This window comes from Zygosaccharomyces rouxii (assembly GCF_000026365.1).
Source record: "Zygosaccharomyces rouxii strain CBS732 chromosome A complete sequence".
Taxonomy (NCBI): Eukaryota; Fungi; Ascomycota; class Saccharomycetes; order Saccharomycetales; family Saccharomycetaceae; genus Zygosaccharomyces; species Zygosaccharomyces rouxii.
Genome location: NC_012990.1, coordinates 620,849 through 639,776, shown reverse-complemented (window position 1 = coordinate 639,776; position 18,928 = coordinate 620,849). Strand labels below are relative to the sequence as shown.

The 18,928-nt window shown below is 38.8% G+C and overlaps 13 protein-coding genes and 2 non-coding genes across 15 annotated transcripts; 7 read left to right on the top strand and 8 right to left on the bottom strand.

Moving 5' to 3' along the window:
* Positions 1–196: 196 nt before the first annotated feature.
* UBX3 (clathrin-mediated endocytosis regulator UBX3) lies at positions 197–1,519 on the top strand (the record flags this gene model as incomplete). Its single annotated transcript, XM_002494664.1, has 1 exon — positions 197–1,519. One exon carries the CDS (start codon positions 197–199, stop codon positions 1,517–1,519), a length of 1,323 nt encoding a protein of 440 aa, XP_002494709.1.
* Positions 1,520–1,559: 40 nt separating this feature from the next.
* Positions 1,560–1,976, bottom strand: SRP14 (RNA-binding signal recognition particle subunit SRP14; the record flags this gene model as incomplete). The annotated part of the gene is made up of 1 exon (XM_002494663.1): positions 1,560–1,976. One exon carries the CDS (start codon positions 1,974–1,976, stop codon positions 1,560–1,562), a length of 417 nt encoding a protein of 138 aa, XP_002494708.1.
* Positions 1,977–2,272: 296 nt separating this feature from the next.
* ZYRO0A07832r lies at positions 2,273–2,346 on the bottom strand. Its single transcript has one exon. It is a non-coding gene; the product is annotated as a tRNA-Ile (tRNA).
* A 373-nt stretch (positions 2,347–2,719) lies between these two features.
* Positions 2,720–4,651, top strand: ZYRO0A07810g (uncharacterized protein; the record flags this gene model as incomplete). The annotated part of the gene is made up of 1 exon (XM_002494662.1): positions 2,720–4,651. The coding sequence occupies one exon, from the start codon at positions 2,720–2,722 to the stop codon at positions 4,649–4,651; it is 1,932 nt and encodes a 643-aa protein (XP_002494707.1).
* Positions 4,652–4,852: 201 nt separating this feature from the next.
* Positions 4,853–7,138, bottom strand: PMT1 (dolichyl-phosphate-mannose-protein mannosyltransferase PMT1; the record flags this gene model as incomplete). Its single annotated transcript, XM_002494661.1, has 1 exon — positions 4,853–7,138. The coding sequence occupies one exon, from the start codon at positions 7,136–7,138 to the stop codon at positions 4,853–4,855; it is 2,286 nt and encodes a 761-aa protein (XP_002494706.1).
* Positions 7,139–8,043: 905 nt separating this feature from the next.
* Positions 8,044–9,309, top strand: RPN6 (proteasome regulatory particle lid subunit RPN6; the record flags this gene model as incomplete). Its single annotated transcript, XM_002494660.1, has 1 exon — positions 8,044–9,309. The coding sequence occupies one exon, from the start codon at positions 8,044–8,046 to the stop codon at positions 9,307–9,309; it is 1,266 nt and encodes a 421-aa protein (XP_002494705.1).
* On the bottom strand, positions 9,306–9,926 carry TPP1 (polynucleotide 3'-phosphatase; the record flags this gene model as incomplete). Its single annotated transcript, XM_002494659.1, has 1 exon — positions 9,306–9,926. The coding sequence occupies one exon, from the start codon at positions 9,924–9,926 to the stop codon at positions 9,306–9,308; it is 621 nt and encodes a 206-aa protein (XP_002494704.1).
* Positions 9,927–10,018: 92 nt separating this feature from the next.
* Positions 10,019–10,585, top strand: SNU23 (U4/U6-U5 snRNP complex subunit SNU23; the record flags this gene model as incomplete). Its single annotated transcript, XM_002494658.1, has 1 exon — positions 10,019–10,585. One exon carries the CDS (start codon positions 10,019–10,021, stop codon positions 10,583–10,585), a length of 567 nt encoding a protein of 188 aa, XP_002494703.1.
* Positions 10,586–10,623: 38 nt separating this feature from the next.
* AIM36 (Aim36p) lies at positions 10,624–11,340 on the bottom strand (the record flags this gene model as incomplete). The annotated part of the gene is made up of 1 exon (XM_002494657.1): positions 10,624–11,340. One exon carries the CDS (start codon positions 11,338–11,340, stop codon positions 10,624–10,626), a length of 717 nt encoding a protein of 238 aa, XP_002494702.1.
* Positions 11,341–11,500: 160 nt separating this feature from the next.
* On the top strand, positions 11,501–11,968 carry MRPS8 (mitochondrial 37S ribosomal protein uS8m; the record flags this gene model as incomplete). The annotated part of the gene is made up of 1 exon (XM_002494656.1): positions 11,501–11,968. One exon carries the CDS (start codon positions 11,501–11,503, stop codon positions 11,966–11,968), a length of 468 nt encoding a protein of 155 aa, XP_002494701.1.
* Positions 11,969–12,029: 61 nt separating this feature from the next.
* BUG1 (Bug1p) lies at positions 12,030–12,968 on the bottom strand (the record flags this gene model as incomplete). The annotated part of the gene is made up of 1 exon (XM_002494655.1): positions 12,030–12,968. The coding sequence occupies one exon, from the start codon at positions 12,966–12,968 to the stop codon at positions 12,030–12,032; it is 939 nt and encodes a 312-aa protein (XP_002494700.1).
* Positions 12,969–13,151: 183 nt separating this feature from the next.
* Positions 13,152–14,213, top strand: GET3 (guanine nucleotide exchange factor GET3; the record flags this gene model as incomplete). Its single annotated transcript, XM_002494654.1, has 1 exon — positions 13,152–14,213. The coding sequence occupies one exon, from the start codon at positions 13,152–13,154 to the stop codon at positions 14,211–14,213; it is 1,062 nt and encodes a 353-aa protein (XP_002494699.1).
* A 133-nt stretch (positions 14,214–14,346) lies between these two features.
* Positions 14,347–14,419, bottom strand: ZYRO0A07612r. The gene has a single exon. It is a non-coding gene; the product is annotated as a tRNA-Met (tRNA).
* A 1,469-nt stretch (positions 14,420–15,888) lies between these two features.
* ATG16 (Atg16p) lies at positions 15,889–16,272 on the bottom strand (the record flags this gene model as incomplete). Its single annotated transcript, XM_002494653.1, has 1 exon — positions 15,889–16,272. One exon carries the CDS (start codon positions 16,270–16,272, stop codon positions 15,889–15,891), a length of 384 nt encoding a protein of 127 aa, XP_002494698.1.
* A 144-nt stretch (positions 16,273–16,416) lies between these two features.
* Positions 16,417–18,759, top strand: CVM1 (Cvm1p; the record flags this gene model as incomplete). Its single annotated transcript, XM_002494652.1, has 1 exon — positions 16,417–18,759. The coding sequence occupies one exon, from the start codon at positions 16,417–16,419 to the stop codon at positions 18,757–18,759; it is 2,343 nt and encodes a 780-aa protein (XP_002494697.1).
* Positions 18,760–18,928: the final 169 nt, after the last annotated feature.

Below are 18,928 nucleotides of genomic sequence, written 5' to 3'. Positions count from 1 at the left end.
AAGAATTATCCGGATCTAATTCTTGTGATTATAATGTAGAGTGTTCAGCCTTTCCATCTCATTATGGATTAACATGCCATCGCGCAGTAGACACATACATTTAACAAGACACCTTTATAGGAATATGTACTGGAAAGCGCACCAGAACCAAGCCATATTCATTCAATTTGGCCATCTAAAAAGGGTTTGAAGGACGATGGACTTATTGAGAAGAGCCATGCATGGTGGCGATCCACCTTTTACACCAATCCCTGGAAGTTTCCCAGAGGAGACAACGACTATTCATGACTCAAGAATGGAGGGAAATGTGGAAGATACTAGCAGTGGTCATAGCAGTCGTCGCAATAGATGGAATAGAAAAGCTATACTTATTACACTAGTCAGGATCCCATTTGTATTACTTTACTACATTATGGTTTGGACAATAGTCATACTATCTTTATTGAAACCCCTTTGTAATATAAGTGGATTTTACAAGAAGAAGAACAGCAGGTTATCGGATCCAAAATCTCAATTGAACAATCTGTTAGAAACGTTGGATCACGAATCTCAAAGGACTTTAAATCCCAGTGTTCAAGATGTGAACACACCGACATATACATTTGAATCACTTTACAGTTTAGAACATGGTAGTTTGGCTCCAGATATTGTACAAGGTGGATACGCGGATCTGCTTAATGCTTGTTCAGAGCAATGTAAATTTGCCATAATTTATTTACATGATTCTTTGTTGGATAACAGCATGCAATATGTCAATGAGCTACTATGTTCTGAAAAGTTCGCAACTTTAATCAAAAAATACCAAGTGTTACTATGGTTTAGCGAAGTCACAGTCTCAGAAGGGTTACAAGCTGCCAATGCTCTAAAAGTAAGGCAATTTCCCTTCTTGGGGGTTTTATGTCTAAAGGCAGAAAAGAAGATTGAAGTCATTGGTAGATTGGAAGGTAATTTGGATAAGTATGGTACGAACGCTTTAGAGAACGTATTGACCAAGGGTCATAACAAATTAGTACAAATTCGTCAACAGAGGCAAAACTTAGCGCTACAGAGACTAATAAGGGAACAACAAGACTCTCGTTACAGTGAATCGTTGAGAAGAGATCAAGAACTTGCACGCCAAAGAAATGCACAAAGACAAGCAGCATTAGAACAAGAAAGACAAGAGCTATTGCGTAAGCAATGGCTCCTATGGCGTAAATCCATACTGCGACCAGAGCCGACGAGTACAGGAGGGTCCGCATGTCGTATTGCCATCAGAACAGATGGTGGCGCTAGAATAGTTAGAAAATTTGATTCTAATTTAACCATTGATGAGATCTATGCTTATGTGGAATTATCCATGGAAGGTCTATTGGACAGTGCAGAAGTTAACAATTCGCCACCACTAGGATACGAACATCACTATCGTTTTTTACTACTAACGCCGGTGCCGCGCAAGGAATTGGATCCAGGTACTACAATTGGTGATGAACCTGCAATCTATCCATCCGGAAACATAGTCATGGAGCCATTGACATAATAGTACGTACAAATTACTTACGGTTACATTATAAGATAACTTATTTCTTATGGGTTTTACCATTCTTTGCCTTACTCTTCTTCTTCTTCTTTTTGATCAATCCGCTCATACCATTTTTAACAGCGTTTGAATAATCTTGCCAAAATTTATCTAAATTATTAGAGTCAACAACTGTGGAGCATTTAGTCTTTTGTGCCTTAGATCCGTATGACATTCTCACTAGCAACTGGTATACATCTTTGGAGTTATCATCAATTTTTAAATTTTGAGATTTTTGGGATACATCATAGTGCGGCCTATTAACTGCGTCAAATTCTGCATTTCCCTCTACACTATCATGCTTAACCAATCTCTTTGTTGATAGACGTACTGTTATATGCTTTTCATTCGCTATGTGGAAGAATTGTGGTACCTTCACGAGGAATTCCTCGTTTTCCAAGTGTCCTCCATCGACCATTCCAACAATTGGTAGACCAGCTAGATACAGGAATAGGGACGGTCAACTTATTGAACTGTTTGGTGAATCTGTTTCCAAGTAATTGCTCATCTTGTGCATGATTGTTGGTTGGATCCAAATTATTTTTCTACATAGTGGAAAAAATCTTTAGAGAGCACGTGAAATCCACGTGCTAATATAGGTATATATACCGCTAATTTACTCTTTAGCGGCTAATGTAGGTCAGAAACCTTTGAAGGTGCCTATCAGATCCATACATGCTATTAATTAACGTATGTTCAAAAAACAAAAAGAAATGGTCTCTAGCGGGTTCGAACCGCTGATCCCCGCGTTATTAGCACGGTGCCTTAACCAACTGGGCCAAGAGACCTTTTAATTGTTGATAATGATCACAAGAAAAAATAATACCACAGTATAAAAAAGGTCACATGAACTGTCCGAAAATAACCAGGGTGTCCGATCTCCACATTATTTTTAAATTGACAACATAAGAACTCGAATCCTTTAAGCTGGTAAGCTACTAGATATCTTACTCGTAGAAGTGACTCAAACATTGTGATCAAATAGTAAGTCCAAGACGTTTTGACTGCTGGGAAATACGTTGACATTTTGTTAAAATCCAGAGTTGTCGAAATAGGTGAATTCTTCTCAGGGTAGCCAGTGGTTGGAAAGGGTATTTTCACATCTTGCAGGTACGAGGTATAAACAACAAGAACTGGTGGAAGAGGGAAAAGTACAAAAATATGGCTCGCCCTGAACGGTCTCGATTGATTAAAACATTCATTGGCAGCAATATTGTAGCTATTGGCGCTGGTACGCCCTATGTTTATTCTTTTTATGCTCCGCAATTATTAGCACAATGCCATATTCCGGTCTCCAAAGTGAGTACCTTGTCGCTATCGCTAAATTTGGGATCTTCTCTATTAGGGTTCATTGCAGGAATGGTTATAGATAAAAATCCAGCTCTATCGTGTCTCATTGGTACTCTGTGTACATTTATTGGATACGCTACTTTAGACTACTGTTATCAGACCCAATTGTCTAGCGTTCTGTTAATCTCCACGGCACTTTGCCTAATTGGTTATGGATCCATCTCTGGGTTTTATGCATCAGTCAAGTGTTGTACAACCAATTTTCCACATCACAGAGGTACTGCTGGTGCATTCCCCGTATCTCTGTATGCCCTAGCTGGTATGATGTACTCATCTCTATGTTCTGAATTATTTGGTGATGATATGGGTAAAGTTTTCAAATTTCTCACTTTGGTCTGCTCACTTGCAATCTTCACTGGCTGTCTGACACTTGAAATATTGGTTCACCCTAAAACACAGCGTTCTCACAGTAGACAATCAAGTGGCGTTAGAGATACTGCATTAGATCGCAGTCAACCTATTTCAGTTGCTAATCAACCAGATTTTCCCGCAGCCACTGCTGGTAACAAGCAGGACCAGGCGTCCCTTGCATCAGGGTCATCTACCGCATCATCTTCGCAATCAATGTGGTCTACCCAAGGTACAGATTCATATGTATGGTCAACAGAATTAAGCGGATCGTTACCCTTCTGGGGGTGGGGTAGAGAGCGTGATTTACCTGCAGGTTCACCGGCACCTAATGTCCCCAATACGGGTGCAACACCTGAAAGTCCACGTATACCTACACCTTCGTATTCGAGACCAGGATTAAGCTATTCTGCTACTAATCAATCGCGTCGAATGGATACCTTGCCTTTGAATAATACCAGAAGAGATAGTTTCAAGCGTAATGACTCTGATGGCCCGGACGCTAGGGGAACTCTGAGTGCACAACCACCTGTGAGATTGGATACCACGCCAACGACAGCGGCCCCAACAAAGCCTAAAAAATGGACCGAAAATTACGTCTTGCACACTATAACAACACCAAGATTCCTCACTTATTACATTATTTTGGCCACGTTACAAGGTCTTGGCCAAATGTACATCTACTGTGTTGGATTTATCGTGCAGACTCAAGTCAATTCCTTACCAGCAGGTCGATACAATTTGAATCCCGAGAGGATCCAATCAATTCAAGTTTCCATTATCTCCATACTTTCATTTGCAGGCCGCCTTTCGTCAGGTCCTATATCTGATCTATTAGTTAAAAAGCTAGATGCTCAAAGAATGTGGAATATTGTATTAGCAGGATTTTTAATGTTCTGGGGGTCAGGTCAAATGCTGCACCAGATTCCCGGCGCTGCAGTGTCGACGGCTACAAACTTACCACAAAGCCTAACAAACATTTCATTTTGCTCTGCAATCTTTGGATTTGCCTTTGGTGTTTTGTTTGGTACTTATCCTGCTATAATTGCTGATAGTTTTGGCACTGCCGCATTCAGTACTATTTGGGGGATTAGCACCAGTGGTGGATTGCCTAGTATCAAGATTTTTGCCGCTATTTTGGGCAAAGATTTAGACAAACATACAGATCCTAGCGAAACTGTCTGCAAAAAGGGTATAGATTGCTACAAACACACTTTCCACGTTACTCAAATTTGCTGCTCCCTAATTGTATTACTCACTTTGTCACTTATTGCAGTCACTTATTGGAAGGCAAGACACAAGAAGTTGGATCCTTTAGATGACTCAAGAGCTCAACATCTTTTGGAAGAGGATGAAAATACCCTTCAGAGCAATGATCGCCAGTTGGACGCTTAATTTCTGTTATAATGATGCTCTGCATGTAAATGCTTGTATATTATTATCATAGAGGTATAGATAAGAAATGAGGATATATTTATTTAAAGGAAAATACGTTCTTTGGATATATACATTCATATACGTGGGGATTTCTCGTGCATACCGAGAAGATTCAGCGGGCATTCATCCATCTTTCTTTACCCTACATAATTTTATTCATTAGAGAGCTGCGGTAGCTTCTGGTATCAAACCCTCATTGAGGTCTACTGTGGAATACTCCTCATAAGTGTTCAAATAATTAGCACAAGAGTAATCCCATCCGGATAGCCATTGTGATTTTTCACAAAGTTGTTTAGTCCATGGCAAACCATAAATGATTGGAGAGTAGTTCTTGAAGAAATATAGGCATGAGAGGACAAAGGCACCAACGATAATGTAACCAACGGTTCTTTGTCTTCTGAAGACGTAAGTGACCAAAATGTCCAAAGCATGGCCGAACGCCAAAATACCAAAATAGTAAGCAGGCAAGTAGTGATGCAAAAACATTTGACGTTGCATCAAGAAAGATGGTGCCAAATGGATGGCGTAACCCAACAAGTACTGAATCACTTGAATATGGAAATTGACCAAACGGCTGTCTTGCAAGATAGGCTTACCCAATTGCCAAGCGACCAATTCAGCAACAGCCACTAGACCAAAGATGAAGATAAAGGCAGTCACAGACCACCATAGGATGGCATTACCTAATAGGTAGACATGTCTGTAATGTTGAGACCAGTAACCAATACCACGCATTAGGAATGGCCAAGAACTTGGCATAGATTCGTAAACATGAGAATCAACCAAATTGTTATTGATGTGCCACATCTTTTCATGGTACTCGACTAACTTTTGCCAGAATGAAGATGGTTTGTAAGAGATTATTTCAGTGTCTTCCGGTAAGAATTCATTATAACTTTGTTCCACAGCCCATAGGGTCAAAGATGGCAAACCAGAGTAAGCACAGGTAACTTCCTGTTGATCGTACCCCCATTTTGGCAATTTAATTTCATGAGAGAACAAATAGCAGTTCATCATGGCATGTCTTAAACGGAATTTAGTTTCCAAAGCCCTAACACGTTCTTGAGCAGGACCAGGGGCAGATGCTTCCTTATCGATTTCAATGACCCAATCGTCGTTAGCATCACCGTCAAAACCTTCGAAACCATAACAGGAGACTTCCTTCTGCCAATCACTATTCTCAGAGACGGGTGGCTTATGGTCATGAGAGTGTAATCTACGGGAGGTCAATGGATGCAATAGTCTAATTTTAGTACCATCGGTCAAGTTTTCAAAAGATGTCACTGTGCTGTTTGGTTGATCGTAAAGCATCACGTACCATTCGTTGTTAGCATCCAAATGAGGATACAAAGTGATTTGTTGTTGTTGAGATCCGGCTGGGAAATCGTGAGGATGGGAGTGTAAGTAGCCACCCATGGTACCTGTATGGCGAAGAGTGATTATGGAGCCAGTACCCACTTCTGCCATGACATTTTGTGGAATAGTGTTACCTTTCAAAGATGTTCTAAATTCTGGAGAGAAAAAACCAGCGCCTTCACCATCCTTATCCAAAGTCTGGAAATGTAGGTAGAAGAAGAAAGTGTAAAGCAGGACTGGGATACCTAAAAGGATAGAACCCTTGGCGGCAGCAATTTTGAAAGTAGAACAAACTGGTTTGGATAGATCACCAATGAAGAACCAAAGTCTCCATAGACACAAAACACCAACCCATGCTACTGTGAATAAACCAACCCATTTGGCAGAAGATGCCAAACCTAGACAAATACCGGTAGCCACTAAATATTTCAACGATTGACAAGTTCCGCTTGGGTACAATTCATAACGCTTGAAGCAGTAGACAGAAGCAGAGATGAAGAAAATCAATGGCGCATCCAACAAAATGTAACGGGAAATAGTCACATAAGAATTTTCGAGTGCAAAGCACAATGCACTTGCAAATGCAATCCAAACTCTAACACCCGAGGCTCTCAAAGTGAAATAAAGCATAATCACTGTAAGAGCACCGGAAGTAGCAGCCAAAGATCTCATCAAAACATAGGGAGCGTTTGCTGGGATAGCTTTACCAATGGTATCGAAATCGAAATCACCTTCAAAACCAACCAATGATGCAATCCATGCAAACATCATCTTGGCCAAAGGTGGATGCACATCCATGAAAAAGTTGTTTCTAATGTAATAAGATGCAAATTTACCAAAATGCACTTCATCAAAGATGACACTATTTGGCCACGACAAATTGTAAAGTCTAACTGCACCGGTGATAATAGCTAGGGTAGCAACCAACAATCTTTCATTTTTGGTGTGAACGGTACGCAACTTGCTTAATTTTTCTGGAGGTTCAGAAGAAACATAAGGTCTAGATGGGCCTTGTTTGATGTCTAAATCCACGACAGGATCTTGATTCAATTCTTCCGACTTTAATCGTTTCTCATTAAGAGCTGACATCGTCGATATTTGTTATTCGCTTGAAACAAAAGGTTCTAACCTTCGCAAGAAAGAAACACAATTGCAGGAGGTCAGCACGCTGGAAGCAGAACAACGTTAGGAAGAGCCTTTCTAAAGTGTAAAGGATAACCGATTGAACCTTGAACCTTGTTAAGGATCTTTTTATCACTAAATATGTTTAGAACTTTCTTCTACGTGTTTAAATTAATTTTTATATTATGATATCTTTTTCATCACGAAAAAAAAATCTACCGTGACACGTAAAGAAAAACAAAAAAACAAGATTTGGCGTTATATCGGTATCACTTCCAACGTCACAAGTAGGGTAACAAATACTAGTTATCACGTACTACGGATCATGTGAAACGCATGTGACTTATGGGTGTGTTTGGGTGTAAGATAAAGTGGTTAGATCTGACAGAAGAGGCCGAATTATGAGTATAATGAAGCATGGGAATAGACTAATTGTAAGCTTCTGATATCAGCGCTGCCTTTTAATTATGAAAATATGCTGATTTTGGCAAGGTATGCTAAAATTAGTGTAGAACGCTGGAAAATGGAGGAGAAAATCACTGAGAAATCAGAATCCGATTGAAAGAAGGTCATCCAGCATCTACAACGATAGTATACCTTGGATATCAGCCAAACTCTTGAAATTATAGTTCTTGCACGTGACCGTAAAATACATCGCGTCATACGAACATGTTTTTTTCAAAAGGTTCAAATTCAATTAAAATAAAGGTATGGTGGCAAAAGTAATCACTTTAATAGTAGTTACCATTGCAATATCGCCATCATCCTCATCGTTGTCGATTGGTTGCTCATTCAGTTATAAGGCTTTCACTTATTAGCAGAGTGGTTTGAATTTTAAAGATTTTTATCATACCAATTGAAGCACCCTGAACATGTCCTTAGAACAGGCAAGGCAACTGGTTCAATCTAAACAATATGCTGAAGCAGAAACTATCTATTTGAATCTTTTAAACAAGGATGAATCTAGTGTAACAGATTCTCGTAAAAATGAACAGGAAGCATGTCTTCTAGAATTGGGATCCCTTTATGCTACTACCCATGATAAGACTAAATTAAGAAATTTTATCCCAAATTCCACCGAGTATATGTTACAGTTCGCCAAATCAAAGACTGCTAAAGTATTGAAGACTTTGATAGAAAAATTTGGAGAAGTCCCAGATTCATTAGATGATCAAATATATGTCTGTCAAAAGAGTATCGAATTTGCCAAAAAGGAGAAAAGACAATTTTTAAAGCATTCTCTTTCCATTAAATTGGCTACCCTATACTATCAAAAGACTCAGTATAAAGATTCTCTAGATTTGATCAACTCTCTTTTGAAGGAATTTAAGAAATTGGACGATAAACCTTCGTTAGTGGACGTACATCTTTTAGAAGCAAAAGTGTACCATAAATTGAGAAATTTAACAAAGGCAAAGGGTGCATCGACCGCATCTCGTACTGCAGCCAATTCTATCTATTGTCCAACCGCCACTGTGGCAGAATTGGATTTAATGAGTGGTATACTCCACTGTGAAGATAGAGATTATAAAACAGCATACTCTTACTTCTTCGAAAGTTTTGAAAATTTCCACCATTTGTCTACACACAATTCATATGGAAAAGCATGCCGTGTTCTCAAATATATGTTGTTATCCAAGATCATGTTAAACCTTATCAGTGATGTGAACAATATACTGAACGCCAAGTACACCAAGGAGACTTATCAATCTCGTGACATCGATGCAATGAGTGCCGTTGCAGAGGCCTATAACAGTCGGTCACTGTTGCAATTCAACGCTGCCCTAAGACAGTACAAAGAGGAATTGATGGGTGATGAATTGATAAGATCACATTTCAATGCGTTATACGACACTTTACTGGAATCTAACTTGTGCAAATTGATTGAGCCATTTGAGTGCGTGGAAGTTTCTCACATCTCCAAGATGATCGGCTTAGATGCAAAGCAAGTGGAAGGTAAATTGTCACAAATGATTTTAGATAAAGTTTTCTTTGGTGTTCTGGACCAAGGTAAAGGTTGGTTGTACATCTACGATACTCCACACCAGGATGCTACTTACGATTCTGCATTGGAACTGGTGGGCGAATTAGACAAGGTGGTCGACCAGCTATTCGAAAAGGCAAGCGTGTTATACTAAGTAATGAATAAATCTTCTGGTAATTTGAAAATAGTATGTAAATTGTGGGCAAACTTCACGTCAGAATCACTAAAATCCGTGGGCCTGCCGGCAGCGTCACCACAGTAGTACTTTAATTCGATCGGTAGCGATCCAATATCTTGCTGAAACTGGTTCATCATACCGGTCGCCGGCTTCCTCATATCGATAAACATGCTGCGATCTGCAATTCTTGCTGGTGCTTTGGGAGAAGCATATATCCATAGTCTATTTAATAGTTGATCACCTTGGGCCATTGTTGCAATGTGCTTCAAGACCAGCTCGATCTTGGTAAGGTATTTGATGCAGCTCTTGGAATCCGGCGGGGATGCAAGTACACCACCTTGATTGGAGAAAACTACTATCAATGAATTAGGTTCATCTCGAACCAGTTGAAGTAACGTATCTATCGAATTTCTATTACCATATTTGACGAATTGCCAATCTTCAGCTGTCTTGCTAAACGTCGAACTGCTAATGGGCTGAATCAAAGTATGGTCCAAGTCGAATGCATATACCTGAATGAGATTCTGAGACAATATTGGTGCTTTAGGGGTATGTTTGATTAAATAAGGTAATACCTTTAACCTATGGGACATGAGCGATGATGAGTTCGATTACAAGTGAATAAAACAAAATCGATGTGTTGAAGAAATCTAGGTTTATAAGACTCAACTTTTCAACACTAAGGATGGCCAATTTTGGTCGAAGGACCTGGGATAGAGAGGAGTACGCTCAGTTAGCTCAAGAAGAACCTTTAAGCCATGAAGAAACGTTGAAGAGTTCATTAAGTGATGCTAAATTACAACAGCTCAAGAACAAATATACCGATCATAATAGGCTTGTAAGGCAGTCTATGCATGACTTGAACAAAAAAGTGCTGGCCACTGGAATTAGCTCCTATAAAAGAGGTAAGCAATTTGGGTTTTACTGTGAATTATGCGATTTAACCCATAAAGATACTGCACAGTACATTGACCATCTTAACCACAAGACTCACCAACTAAAATTTGAAGCTATATTTGGTGAAGATCTAGTGGCAGATAAAAGGGACAATGATGATATTCCTCCAGAGGAATTTAGTAAGGAGTACAAGACCTTAGTGAGTCGATTCGTTAAGCAACATGCATCCAAACCAAAAGCAACTAGTACCGGCACTAGAATTGGAAAATCACAAAATGTCAATGCCCCTAGCAATCCTCCCTCTGCTATACATCAATCTATGGGGTTTTCTACCTTTGGTAGTACAAAAATGTAGTATTTACAAGTAGATATGTATGTATAAATGGCGTTCTCTTATAACTGTTGGCTCTTCTGCACAGTCTGGTAATATTTACAAACATCTGAATCCAATGATTCCTTGGGGACCAATAATTTGGAAGCACTAGACACTTCATTTTCAAATTTAATCGCATCCTTTATCGAATGTGGGAAATCTAGAATAACAACATGATCACCTTGCCTGCAATGAGCTTTCATGTATCTACCCAACAGACTGACTAAGAGTCCCTGAGGTAAATATTTCAAATACTCTGGTCCATACTTGGAGTAAACTTCGTTCAACAGCGGTTCATAAGGATCTTCTCTGTCAGATCTATAATTTTCCACTACTTGACCAGGATCGATATACAGCTTGGAGTCTCCCAATAATTTCTTCAATTGAGTTGAATCCTTTTGTAAAGAAAATTGCACGTCCAACTGACCATCAGGAAACATAGCAACTCTTCTTTTCAATCCTTGCATAACATGCTCATATTCCTCTTCAGTAAAAGTATTCCTGGGCTTATTTTTATCCAAATTTTTGGCTGTTTCATTGAATATTACAGTCCCTATAATAGCTAATGCGAATATCATTGCAAATCCAGGGCCAGTATTATTTCTAGCTGCAGGTTTTGCGGGTTTACTTGCATATTCCCTGGAAACACCTCCAAGGGTCCTAAAAGCTGGCGAGAAAAGAGCAGCACGTCCAGTCAATGGCCCTCGCCTTAATAAAATTCTCCGGAATGGCAACATCAACCTCTACCCTTTAAGTTTTAAACAGTCTTTTTCGATTACTACTAGTTCTTGAAACTTTTCAACATGATGTTGATGATGTGAAAAAATGAAAAAAAGTTGCACAACTTAATCATTAACACGAAGGAAAGAATATAAATCCACAGGGTCCCTCCCAATAATGTCACTCGTCAAACTGGCCAATACCTGTGCCCATCTTCAAAATTGTTCTCGTGTGAGAACTTCATTGACCTCGATTCCCTACACCAAATTGCATCTACAATTCGCATACAATCTTTATACACATGGATTTCTCTCATCGTTACAAAAAGGTTCTACCAAGGGTCCTGATGACATCCCAGAGGATGTGACTCCAGATAACATTTCTACTAGAAGACTTTGGGTTGGCTTAAAATACAGAGACACTAAATCTGTGTTAAGTTCTTGCCGATTAGTGTCAAAGCCTAACTTGAGAATACACTTGAGCCATAATGAGATGAAGAAACTCTGCTCTGGAGTACCTGTTAGATTGATTAAGCCATTGCAGCCAGGTGAGTTAATGATGGTAAGGACGAAAGAATCTGTGATAGATATTAACGAAGCTGTCTTAAAGAAGTTGGACGGTGAAGTACTGTGCAGAGTGAAATGAGTGAATTCATTGGAATCATGTAAATATTATTACTAGTATTATACAAAAGAGAATTATATAATCAAAATTCTACTATTGGACCTGATCCGATACTTCTCCAGGTAGTCATGTCAATGTTCCAATTACGCCATTTATCTAGAGCAGTACGATCGATATGCGTTGGCTGTGACACAAAGGATGGATTTTGCTGCTGTTGATATTGATGTGGTTGTGCTTGCTGCTGTTGTTGTGGAGGCACATTGAAAGGAGCAAATTGTAATGGAGGAGGTGTAGATGTAGTCTGTTTGAATTTTTGTAACTCTTCTCTGCTTGTTTCCAATTCTTGTTGAGAAGATTGTAACTGGGTCTGCAAGATATTAATTTGTTGATTTAGTTCATCAATTGTGGTCTCTTGTTCGATATTAACGAATTTTAATCTCTTCAGATCAGCGGTGACCTTTTCCAATTGGGATTTGACAGTTTGCAACTCACCTTCTTCCTTCTGCTTTTGGATTGTATCTAAGAAGTCAGAGCCTTCATCACCTTGGAACAAATCTTGTACGTCCTGTTGTTCAGATGTGACTTTCTCTGCTGTTTCGGGTTCCTTGTCCTCCGATTGATCTTTGGGTGGTTGTGTGGACTTCTCTTGGGCCTTAGATTCCTCACCTCTGGGTTGGTCCTCTTTAGATGCTTCAGGTTTTTCCTCCTCAGACTCAGTGGGTTTCTCCTCCTTAGGATTCTCCCCTTGAGATTGTCCCTTCTTTGTGGTTGCTTCATGTTCCTTTTCGTCTGATTCAGTAGGCTTCACAGATTCTTCAGTCACTGCTGCTGCTGGACTCGATTCCTTTTCCAATTCTGGTGTTGCTTCATCCGCTGTGGCTGCCTGAGATGAATCGTTATCATCTTCAGTCTTCTTTCCCTTCTTCCCTTTCTTCTTGTTCTTCTTCTTCAATTCCTCGACCCTTTTCCTTGCTTCTTCTAATTGCTTAGCTCTCTTCTCGTCTGCTGACACTTCTGACATCACAATTGAATCTAAATGGGATCTTTAAGTTGATTCTTTACCTTACTTTATACGCCTTGTAGTATTTCGTACTGGCTCAAGTGTTCTTCTAATCAACGTGTTTTATACAACTAACATCGAAAACAATCTTTTACATATAAAAGGAACAAAAGAAAACCGACTCAGTTCAACCGTATCAATATCATGGATCTAGTCGTCGAACCCAACTTACATTCATTGATCAATTCTTCCACTCACAAATGGATCTTTGTTGGTGGTAAAGGTGGTGTTGGTAAGACCACGTCTTCATGTTCTATTGCCATTCAAATGGCTCAAAGCCAACCTCACAAGCAATTTTTATTGATTTCCACAGATCCTGCACACAACCTAAGTGATGCATTTGGTGAGAAGTTTGGCAAGGATGCAAGAAGAGTTACTGGTATGAACAATTTGTCATGTATGGAGATTGATCCATCAGCTGCATTGAAAGATATGAATGATATGGCAGTTTCCCAAGCCAATGAAAATGGTGCTCAAGGTGATGATGGTCTTGGTGGATTGTTACAAGGTGGTGCACTTGCTGAATTAACAGGATCTATCCCCGGTATCGATGAAGCTCTTTCTTTCATGGAAGTCATGAAACATATCAAGAATCAAGAAAAAGGTGAAGGTGAAAGGTACGATACTGTTATCTTTGATACTGCTCCTACGGGTCACACTTTAAGATTTTTACAACTACCAAACACTTTGTCCAAACTTTTGGAAAAATTTGGTGAAATTACAGGTCGTTTGGGTCCAATGTTGAATTCTCTTGCTGGTGCTGGTAATGTGGATATCAGTACTAAATTGAACCAATTGAAGGAAAGTGTTGAAACCATTAAGGATCAGTTCACCAATCCAGATTTAACAACATTTGTCTGTGTTTGTATCAGTGAATTTTTATCACTTTATGAAACTGAAAGATTGATCCAAGAGTTAATCTCTTATGATATGGATGTAAATTCAATTATTGTCAACCAATTGTTGTTTGCAGATGATGACCAAGAACATAACTGTAAAAGATGTCAAGCAAGATGGAAGATGCAAAAGAAATACTTGGATCAAATCGATGAGCTATACGAAGATTTCCATGTGGTAAAGATGCCATTATGTGCTGGTGAAATTAGAGGTCTAGAGAATTTGAGGAAATTTTCAAGATTCCTAAACAAAGAATACAATCCCGCAATGGATAACAAGATCATTTACGAATTGGAAAACAAAAAATGATATTTAGTATGTAGTGGAAAATATTTTTAACACTATTCTAAAAAATATAGCTTGTAAAAAGAATTGGTGAACGATTTGGATCGTTGTATCAGCGCGCGATCAAATAAACTTTGACAAAATCCAAAAAAATTGATGCTCCACGGGAGGTTCGAACTCTCGACCTTCAGATTATGAGACTGACGCTCTTCCGACTGAGCTAGTGAAGCAACCAATGTTGGTTAAATCAGTTGCTATTGTGGGCTTTATTGACCAAGTTTATTTGATCCTATGACGGAAAGCAGATCAGTAGGACCTGGCCGATATACAGTGATCGATGGAATTGACACATACAGAAGAGAGTAATCAGACCTTGTTAGCCTATGTTCATATACAGGCAAATGTAGCATGGTAGTATCATAGTATCTTGATTATTTCACCGCCTATACTAAATGGCAAGCGATATTAATTATTTACCATAATCGAACGTTGGCCTCGCCACTAATAGCTCCGCAAAGTACGATCAACGACAGTCATCACATCGTCTCTTGAAAATTTTCCAAGAAATGCAATCGAGGAAGAGGACGATTATGAAATGAGTATGGTTCCCACCACGAGCACACGTTCCATGCTCAGGAAAATTTCAAGGCTTGTATTATTTTCTAACTAAGTTGAGATAATTATTCAAAGATCTGGTTCAGCAAGACATTATGTCAATTTCCCTTGAAGATCAAACTTGAGCCCTTAGCCTGAGCTGGATAAGGCTTGACTAAGTCCTAATACTATCTTCTTTTTAGAAGATGACTAAAATCTCCTACGGTCTTGAAGATGATTAAGGGATACCTTAGAACCAACCCATATTAGGATACCAGAGAGAAATGGCCTAATAATTAAAGTAGCTCAAGATAATAGAAAAAGGTTTAGACTTTTTCCTAGTAGCAGTAAAGAATGTGCCAAGAAATCAAAGACAAGACAACTCCGAAAATGATTTACATCTCTTAAAAATCGAATCACCCTTCTCGATGTCACATGGCTAAAATGGGCGGTAAAGATATCAAAGGTCCACATAAATAGGGATTCCTTTTGTAATTATAAATTTTGACCTATATAATTACGAGCAATAATACCTGTAAGATTCACAGAACTACTTTTTTTGTTATTTCGTTCGGATAAATCCATCCTCTGATGGATCTAACTCTTCTGTTCGTCGTCATTATCGTCGATTAGCTACAATTCTTACTACCAATGCATTACGGTATCTACGATAACTGTGAAATATAAAGTAGATACCCGTAGACGTCCCCGGATCTCGTAGGGAAAGCTCCTAAGCGTGAATAAAATGATTAAATTTCCTGCTTCATAAGTACCATGATTACTATTTGTTCAAATTCGAATCAACCAACATAAAATATATCAATTTGAGGACATGCCAACAAAAGTATCCTGGGTCTAGGAAGTTCAATGGACGCTTCCATTACAAACTTCCAGTTGTACGGCTTTAAGACCATGATACTTTTCGTTTTAAACTTAAGCCAATGATCAAACATATGGTTTTATCACGTACCTTTCCGTGGAGCATAAAAAGCTCCAAGATATACTCACATAGACGCTTATTTGTTTTCCGTACTCTTTATACCTATTAAATGCTTCATGTTAACTAAAAGTATGAGCTTTACTTGTAAAACATACAAGCGTCGTTTCACTGTAAATTTGCATTCAGTTTTTCAACATCCTGCTGTACTTTATCTAGCCACCTTTTCACCAATTTGTTATGTTCTTCTTCCAACTCTCCAAACCTTTTTTGTAACAAGTTATTTTCAATGTTTAAACTGATAATCTCATCGTTTAACTTCTCAGAATCTTTATTCTTCACATTAATCACTTCTCGTAAGCTAGCAATCTGTAATTCTTTCCCCTTCAACTCCTTTCGTAGCCTTGCTAATGTAATTGTCAAAGTGTCATTACTCGTCAGTTCACGATCAGATTGTGTATTAGGACCAGGTTTGGGCTCTATAAAAAGCTCTTGAAATCTAGATTCTATCCTATCTCTTTGCAGAAGTCTTTCGAGAAGTGCTGAATCCATTCTCTTCGATTTCTTAGTTTCAATATCAATTCCTGTCTAAACTTAAACGATTTCGCCAAGAAGATCCCTTCTTAACCTTAACCATTGAACAATTAAAATATTTATAAAAAGGTAGTCCTGAATAGACCTTAAACCCATTGGAGCATGTCTGAATTAAATGATTCCAGACCCCAGAGGGGTAGATGGGTCAGCTGGTGGTATTCCAGAGGTAGTTCTGATACAAACGGAGAGGCAAATCCAAGTACAGGCTCGAATAGTAATAATAGTGGTAATAACAATAATAACAATAATAATGATAATAACAATAACGATAACGATACAAAGGCCATTCACGATGAAGGCAGAAATGTAGAATTTCAAGGTAGCGCTGATAGTGAGATGCCAAATGAAGTTGCCAAGGAACAGCCCACTGGTTGGTATTCCAGTATAATGTCCAAGATGCCATCAATTCCATTCGTTCGTAACAGACAAGAAGCACTTGTAATAGATTCAAATGCAAGATATTCTCAACTGAATGATCCTCAAGTGGAATATTTGGAAGTAGAAGCCAAGGAGACTATTGTACGACGAAATAATACTTGGTGTTGGTATGAAAACTTGACAGATATTACTGCTGAATGTTCCACCTGGGGGGATAGACCTGGTGTGGTTAGTGTTTATAGTACAGGCTCAGCACATTGTCCTTTACCATTGCCACATTATCCAATCTCAGATGGTTGTCGCGGTTATCACGTATACATCAAGAATTCTCTGATCTTACCTTCTGATTCACCATCGCAAACTTTGCATGAACAATCTTGGCTCAGTAAGGCTGCAACAGAAGTCAAGAACTACTACAATTTCCCCAACGAAAAGCACCTCTATTTAAAGAAGATTACAGAGGGTCTCCTAAGGGAAAGAAAGGTCGTCATCATATCGCTAGTGGGGAATTTACCTGAGAAATACAAAAAGCTTACACTAGGCGATCAAAGATCAGCTCATTACTTGGCTACCAAATTAGCACTTTCATTGCAGCGTGAAATGCCTTCAAAAATTGAATCTCTTTCGTTTGAATGTCCACTAGATAGCAAGGATTTAACAATTGTATTCCAAGAATGCATTGAGCTATTGAAAAATTGGACACATATTTTGCACGATGCAGATGCCATATTTGTGGAAAGTGTTTACCATGCAGTACCGTTGGCGATCTCTTTAACCAAATATATTCTACAGAACCACGAATCTTTCCAATTCCGTCCTACGATTCCTGTGGGGATTTTGGCTATTGAATCCTCCTTACAAGGCTACAGATTTTGGGATCACAGTGTCGATTTAAGTAATAGCAGTGAGCAGGATTATCACAAAATTCAACAAAATAGAGAGAAGCAATTGTTTCAGGGTGCCAGTAAAGTAGAACGAGAGACTTTGAGTAAACTAACAAGTTATCGTAAATTAAACTCAGACGAATCTAGATTGGTGCAAAAGGATTTGAATTGGTTACTCACCAATTGGGGTACATTTAGACTTAATTTGTTTGGTAAACTTTTTGATAATTTTATGACTGTGTCTCAAAAATTAGCCATCGATTACGTTCACCCCAAAATCTTTAGGCATTTATGGTGTGATGGGAGGTCCCTAGGGTTGGATACTAGAAATCCAGAAGAATTGGGCATTCCAGATGTTAACATCAGGACTCCAGAATATGAAAATAACGTCTCGGTGCCAAAGAACCGTAGATTCGAAATATCGCTAATAGGTAACATTTTATTAGCATTGAATTTGGGTAATACGAAATTCGTACCCATTTTGAAACTTATTAGTCCTTTCTTCATCTCCAGATCTTTTAATGAGAATACGATATCTCCAACTTTAAGAAAAGCTACGCAACAAGAATTAAAAATATGGACCCAAGAGATGGATGCCAGATGGAAAATACTCAATTCTTCAGACCAAATCCCAGATGAATTGCCAGAGGAAGTATCTACGGTTTACAAATTTTTGAAGTTCTCTCACTATCAAAATCTCAAGAATCCTGATATTATGACACTGTATTGTGAGATCTACGACGATGACTGTGTTTACAAGACTTTCATCGAAAATACCATGAAAACTAGGTCTCCACTCAACAGAAAACACCTAGTGCTCCTAAATGACCATTCAACCCCACAGAGCATTTTAAACACGGTAAATCAGTATGATTTGGTTTGGAAATTTCACGAGTGTTTGTCTGACTACATGAAGTTACGCAATTTACCAAGTCAAATGCACCTACCAAACCTTTTTTTCGTGATATCACTCGATCGTTGGTTCTGGAAACCAGCGCAGTCAAACCCAACGTCATTTAGAAAGGATAATTCTGAGGCCTTAGCAAGATTACAACAGTTATGGGAGAGTTATCAAGACTGGGATCCACCCACAAGGGGTCTTAAACAATTAAGAAATATCTTAAGTGTGCTCTCCTTATACAGTGATTCTACTGAGATGTTACATGACATAGAACATAAATAAAATTCGTTTAAGCTGTTTAATTTTACTTTGGTGCGCGATCTTTACTGATCAGCTTAGCTACGCGATACGGATCGGAGACTACTAATGTTCTAAGAGATGATCAACATAAAGATCTGTTGATGAACCTTCACAAGACAGATACTCAAAGGAACTGTCATTATCATTCCTA